The sequence below is a fragment of the Hyperolius riggenbachi genome, chromosome 1 (assembly GCF_040937935.1).
Source record: "Hyperolius riggenbachi isolate aHypRig1 chromosome 1, aHypRig1.pri, whole genome shotgun sequence".
In the NCBI taxonomy this organism is placed as follows: domain Eukaryota; kingdom Metazoa; phylum Chordata; class Amphibia; order Anura; family Hyperoliidae; genus Hyperolius; species Hyperolius riggenbachi.
Window position 1 is genome coordinate 175,286,986 of NC_090646.1, and position 6,749 is coordinate 175,293,734.

Below are 6,749 nucleotides of genomic sequence, written 5' to 3' on the forward strand. Positions count from 1 at the left end.
TGTTATACTTAGAGAAATTTCCTTCTACTTCTAGTTCTGGGTGACCCTATTATGTAGACAGGAAACAAGCATAAGTCTCCCTAACTGGAACCCAGACAGCAAAAATAAAAGGCTCTGAAATTACCGCCACCTCATCCAATATAAAAAATGAAATGCGTTATTTACACTTTAACAATCTACAGGGATCTGCACAAAGCATATTTCTCATATAACCTCTCTTGCTGTAACATGATCCCTGCACAGATACACAACTAGCTAGGCTTAGCATGCCTTATCATACATCCATATTCCTGGGGGAAGGGGCAGTGGGAAGAAGATGATCCCTGCAGGATCTTATCTCTCTCAGTTGGCAAAAATCTAACAGTTTTAGTTATCTGGGTGACTGGACAACTGTTGATAGTTTGCACCTATAAGTTGAGAAAAAGAAACAGAAGAAAAAAGAAGCTATGCCCACTCATAAGCATGACTTGTGCTGTTCAGAAGGCCATAGTGTTCTTACTGATCATAGTGGTTTTTATAACCAAAAAAACATATAATTGGGAGGTTCTCTGGAATCCATACATTCGTTATTGATGCTTTTTTGGGGGGGAGGGGGAAGGAATTGGGCACTGGATATTGCTGAAGTTATTTTTTTTTGGCAATATCTTACATGTCATATTCCCACTCTCATATTCTAACACTAACCTTCCCCTTTTTAACACCTAACACTTACCTCCAACTCTGATCCTAACCTTCCCCTGTTGACTCCTAACACTAACCTTCCACGCCAATCCCAACCTTCCCCAATCTCCACTTGACTCCTAACACTAACCTTCCACTCCAATCATAACCTTCCCCTCTTGGCGTCTAATACTAACCTTCCACTCCAATCCTAACCTTCCTCTCTTGACTCCTGAAACTAGCTTTCCACTCCAATCCTAACCTTCCCCTCTTGACTCCTAACACTAACCTTCCACTCCAATCCTAACCTTCCCCTCTTGACTCCTAACACTAACCTTCCACTTCAATTCTAACCTTCCCCTCTTGACTTCGAGTTCTAACACTAGCCTTACATTCTCATCTCCTAACACTCCTCATCCACACCTTACACTAAGCTGCCCTCTCCCCATTGCAGCTATATAGGTTTGGATACAATGTAGGCAAACTCAATACCAAATGGAGCGCCACTGCCGCCATTTACCCCGCTGTGCCAAGTTCAAGATTGGTTATCTGGTAGCTAAGCTTTGAGCTAAGAGATGGTGCTCAACTGTCATATAGCCGTTCTTAAATTTGGCAGGGCCACTCGGCTATGATTTTGCTGAGCGGTCGGAGTGGCGAGGGAAGCAGTGGGGACGGCGCTCAATTCGGTATTGAGTTTGGCTACATTGTAGCTATCATGAAAATTCCGGTCCCCATAGCCTTAAAGTTATATTGCAGTCCATGGGCAGCTGTGAAGTGGCAGGTGCCCTGTGTGCTAACAATGCCAGCTTTGCTCTGCAATGCCTACAGTGGTATATATTAAATATAATAAACTTTAAATTAATAAATGCATTACCCAAAGGGTTGTTATGGGATGGAACCACCTGTTATCCTTGGATTAGAAAGGTCTGCACACCTGGTGCTTAAAAAGCACAAAGATATTCATGAATTGAGCAACGTGGGTGCTGGGCTAGTAAACCGGACCTTAGTCCTACAAAAGCCTCAAAATATAATAAAATACCCGCACACCAAGCTTATGAATAAGCAATATAATGTATTATGAAAAGGAAGTCACAAATCACATATCACATGCGTAGTAACAATCAACAAACATGGTGGACTAACAACAAAAGCTAAAAATGTACATTGGATAATACAACAATGAGTAACATTAACAGGTTCACATAGATAGTTTGGCTACGTAAATGAAAGTCCATACACTCTGCCCGAGCATGAGTGTTAAATGCAAAAATGAGCAACTAGACATAGCCAAAAATGCAATGTATGCGGACAAATGAACCTCTAAACGGATATTTCCAGAGTCCAGGGACTCTGGAAATATCCGTTTAGAGGTTCATTTGTCCGCATACATTGCATTTTTGGCTATGTCTAGTTGCTCATTTTTGCATTTAACACTCATGCTCGGGCAGAGTGTATGGACTTTCATTTACGTAGCCAAACTATCTATGTGAACCTGTTAATGTTACTCATTGTTGTATTATCCAATGTACATTTTTAGCTTTTGTTGTTAGTCCACCATGCTTGTTGATTGCTACTACGCATGTGATATGTGATTTGTGACTTCCTTTTCATAATACATTATATTGCTTATTCATAAGCTTGGTGTGCGGGTATTTTATTATATTTTGACCACCTGTTATCCTTCTCATCACAAGAGTTGCACAGTGTGTGTGTGTAGGGAGGGAGCTAAGTGATACCATTAAGGGGTGTAGGGCTAGTTATAGTGTACTATTCTAAATGTAATCAAATGTATCATTTTTGATGGAATGCATTTTTTACTTTTATATGCTACATTCTTACTGTTACTGGACTCTGGAAGAGAAACCGAATGTGCTGCCTCCAGCAATATATCAAATATAAACAAGGTTCAAGTAAACACTTGTTGTCCCATCTTCCCAAAACTTGATAAGGGATCAGAATAGCAGTACAGAATTCCACTCTAAATTCAGCAAGAGATTTCTGCTCGTGACAGGTAAACAAGCGCTACTTCATTCTTTCCGTTCCAAATAATCAGCAAGGTGCGATAAGGCAAAAAAACTAACGAAAAAAAAACAAAAAAAAAAAACAAAGCTCTTTATAAATCACAATCTGATTTTTCCATTAAAGTTCCACTTAATTACTCACTTAAAATGACAATCGCAGATGCTAAAATTAATTTGCACTGCTTCATTTAGTGTGAAGCTTGAGTAATCCAAGTGGATGCGTACATGGCTTATTCATAGATACAGAATGCCACAATCAGCTTTGATGCCACCACTATAATCACTGACTGAGACATTGGCACAGATCAGAGGACTACAAGAAGCACATGTGTTACCATTATCCATACCTACTGCCAATGGGAATAGATACGTCTGTGAACATTTACAGGCAAGGTATCCCAAATTCTACAAAAAGGGTTAAAGATATAGAGCAGGCTTTAATTACACTGACATAATAAAATGCATACGGTGTCTAAATAATCAAGAGCCATCAACAGATCAAGTCACTGTATTCAATGAAATCATTTGACAAAGTTGTATTGTTTACTTACAGTTCATTCCAATAATCCAGGAGAAATAGAGGAGGAATCCAGGTAGCATATCTATGAGACAGTAGTTAATAAAGAGAATGTAGTAAGCCTGCCCTGAACTGCAGATCATTCAGTGGATGTGTTCTACGGAATATCTCTGACTGCAGAGAGCTCAATACAACCAGCTGCTTCCCTCCAGCTTTCTCTGCCTCTGAATAACCAGCAAAACCTCACGTAATTCTTCCTCCCTAGCCTCTTCAGTGACCCCTCTGTGATGCACGGATCCAGCAAAGCGAGTCAAAGGAGAAGAGGAGAATTTAGGGGGAGGAGAAAACAAGGAAGGCAGGATAACCAAAGGATTTTTTTTTAAATGTGTGTACTCTCCTGTGAAAGTTACAGAAGGAGTACAGACTGTCACTTACGTTGATGCTGTGTTTCATGGAAAAAAAAGTCAAAATATTTGTATTACCTTAACAGGGCTGTTAAAGTAAATGCTTTGTAATAACAATTATATATAGATTCTTGCTTATGTCTTTGACAGAGGTAAAGTTGGCATAGGTATAAAAATAGTAACGTTATAAAAATAGTGTTTTCTTTTTGTCTTGTGTTGAAGAAAGAAGGTAAGGGCAGGGGCGTAACTAGAAATCACAGGGCCCCCCTGCAAAAGTTTGGATGGGGCCCCCTCCCCCTACACCCTGAATAGAGACTGTCTACAAATCTTTGCCTACAAAACTTTGTATGATTCGTTATCAGTGGCTGAGGAGATGCAGTCATTAGAAGATTTGTATAGAGAGCAGAAAGATTTTTCTCTCCTTGCCCTTAGTTGTCACTCTCTTAGTACGGGGCCCCCTGTGGCTTCTGGCAACCCCGTGGCTGCATCCCTTGCAGGGTCTATTGTTACGCCCCTGGGTAAGGGTACTTACCACACTGGCATTACAAAAGATAACGTTACAAAACGGAATGGATCCAAGCGGGTGCAAACGGATCCTATGTTAATCACTGGGATCTGTTCACATTGCTCCCTTTAAATGGATCCGCTCGGTTCGTCCGAGTTGCAGTTTGCGGAGGCTGGCAAGGAAATGAACAGCGCTACTTAAAAACAGACAAGTTCCTACCTGCAAAAGAGTGCAAGCCCCACTTGTGGGATAAAATACACACCTAGCATACACATGACCTGTCTACCACTGGAGGATGTTGGTTTCCTGTAACAGCTTGCATGCAACCTATTAAGTACTCGTCCCTCCCACTGCGAAGAAGTCAATCCTCCATGGGAGGGGACCTAACACTAACTAAATCCTAACCTATGTATATGCATAGCCTGGGTGCGGCTAATCAAGTAAATTCGAAAATTGAAAACTGCGCAAAAGGTGGATCAGCGCATCACCAGACCGCCTCCGAATGGCCTCGAATCAGTGTAGGCCATTCGGAGGCGAATATGCAGAGCTTCTGTTTGGGTTCAAGTTGCATTTGCAGTTTCTGGGGGGGGGGGATCAGCGCACCTCTGATTCGAGGCAGCCTGGTGATGCGCTGATCCACCTTTTGCTCAGTTTTCAATTTTCGAATTTACTTGATTAGCCGCACCCAGGCTATGCATATACATAGGTTAGGATTTAGTTAGTGTTAGGTCCCCTCCCATGGAGGATTGACTTCTTCGCAGTGAGAGGGACGAGTACTTAATAGGTTACTTGCAAGCTGTTACGGAAACCAACATCCTCCAGTGGTAGACAGGTCATGTGTATGCTAGGTGTGTATTTTATCCCACAAGTGGGGCTTGCACTCTTTTGCAGGTAGGCACTTGTCTGTTTCTAAGTAGCGCTGTTCATCTCCTTGCCATGTACTATTTTAATTCATTTTTGGTCAGCTGCTCCCACTTAACAGCTTTGCTTTTGGTGTATATGCAGAGCTTCCGTTTGGGTTCAAGGTGCGTTTGCAGTTTCTGGGGGGGCTCAGCGCACCTCTGATTCGAGGCCATTCGGAGACGGCCTGGTGATGCGCTGATCCACCTTTTGCGCAGTTTTCAATTTTCGAATTTACTTGATTAGCCGCACCCAGGCTATGCATATACATAGGTTAGGATTTAGTTAGTGTTAGGCCCCTCCCATTGAGGATTGACTTCTTCGCAGTGAGAGGGACGAGTACTTAATAGGTTGCATGCAAGCTGTTACGGAAACCAACATCCTCCAGTGGTAGACAGGTCATGTGTATACTAGGTGTGTATTTTATCCCACAAGTGGGGCTTGCACTCTTTTGCAGGTAGGCACTTGTCTGTTTTTAAGTAGCGCTGTTCATTTCCTTGCCATGTACTACTTTAATTCATTTTTGGTCAGCTGCTCCCACTTAACAGCTTTGCTTTTGGTGTATATGCAGAGCTTCCGTTTGGGTTCAAGGTGCGTTTGCAGTTTCTGGGGGGGCGCTCAGCGCACCTCTGATTCGAGGCCATTCGGAGGCGGCCTGGTGGTGCGCTGATCCACCTTTTGCGCAGTTTGCGGAAGCCGCCATTTTTTGGATCAATGAGTGCGTCTCATTGACCGATGGCTAATGGAACAGAAGTCGCAGATGAAAAACTGAGGCACAGATAAAAACTGATCCATTTGATGGTTCAGTTTTTACATTGAACAGTTTTTGATCCATGCAGTGTGACTGTGAACCGGTCCTAAGTGACTGTCAGGCGAGGGAAGATGTCGTCCTCTGGGGTAAAAAAACAACTCTGATTGGCTAACAAAATCCAAACAATTTGATTACTACTACTAGCCCATGAGGGGTCTGTATCTAAAAATGGCAGAGCTGCATGCTGCAGTTATAGAATTATTTCTAACTTCACAGCTGTACCGCTCGGCCCCAGACCTTAACTTCCTCCTCCTCACATAGGTTCCTGATTGCTTGACTGCTACAGTCTCTTTCATGAGCTCTTGCTTTAAAATTAATTAATTTGATTTAAACGGAACGTCTACTTTTTCCACCGTCTCTGTCCACTTCTTTGCCTGACAAAATAATAAATGTTAATAACACCCCTATAACTTCAGTTCCCAAAACATGTTGTTTTCAGGAGAAGTAAGACAATATACCTCTCCAATTTCAAATGTACTGTTACTTATACATACAATTAATTGGGAGCCAGAAGTATCTTGTTACATTTATTATCTCTATGGTCTCAGACAGGTGGGCCATGGGGTCATCACAGGGGTAAGATAAAGGTTGGGGGCTTCATCAAAGTTATTCTAGGTGGCCACATGCTTTGTGAACATTACAATGGGATCTGTAAAGTGCTATGAAAGATGTCAACACTTTTTTCTTTTTAAAAAAAAATAGCTACTAAGGCCCATTTAGCAAAATACAAAAAAGTTTTATTATGCAATTTGTTAATATAAATACAGTGCTGTGCCCATCCCGCAGATGCTGTCCCCATAAAATCTGCATCATCAAAAGCGGCATCTGCGGGATGGGCACAGCACTGTATTTATATTAACAAATTGCATAATAAAACTTTTTTGTATTTTGCTAAATGGGCCTTAGTAGCTATTTTTCATATGTTTAAGGT

General features: G+C 41.8%; 1 protein-coding gene across 2 annotated transcripts in view; it reads right to left on the reverse strand.

Annotated features, from left to right (window-relative positions):
- The window catches only part of RXFP1 (relaxin family peptide receptor 1), a 433,020-nt gene extending 429,609 nt beyond the window's left edge, over positions 1-3,411 (reverse strand). Inside the window, exon 1 of one of the 2 annotated variants that reach the window (XM_068278866.1) lies at positions 3,233-3,411. In XM_068278866.1, the coding sequence (XP_068134967.1) occupies positions 3,233-3,341 (109 nt within the window). In that variant the 5' untranslated portion in view covers positions 3,342-3,411. Of the gene's footprint in view, positions 1-3,228 lie in introns of both variants that reach the window. The other variant, XM_068278867.1, reaches the window with a different exon arrangement.
- Positions 3,412-6,749: the final 3,338 nt, after the last annotated feature.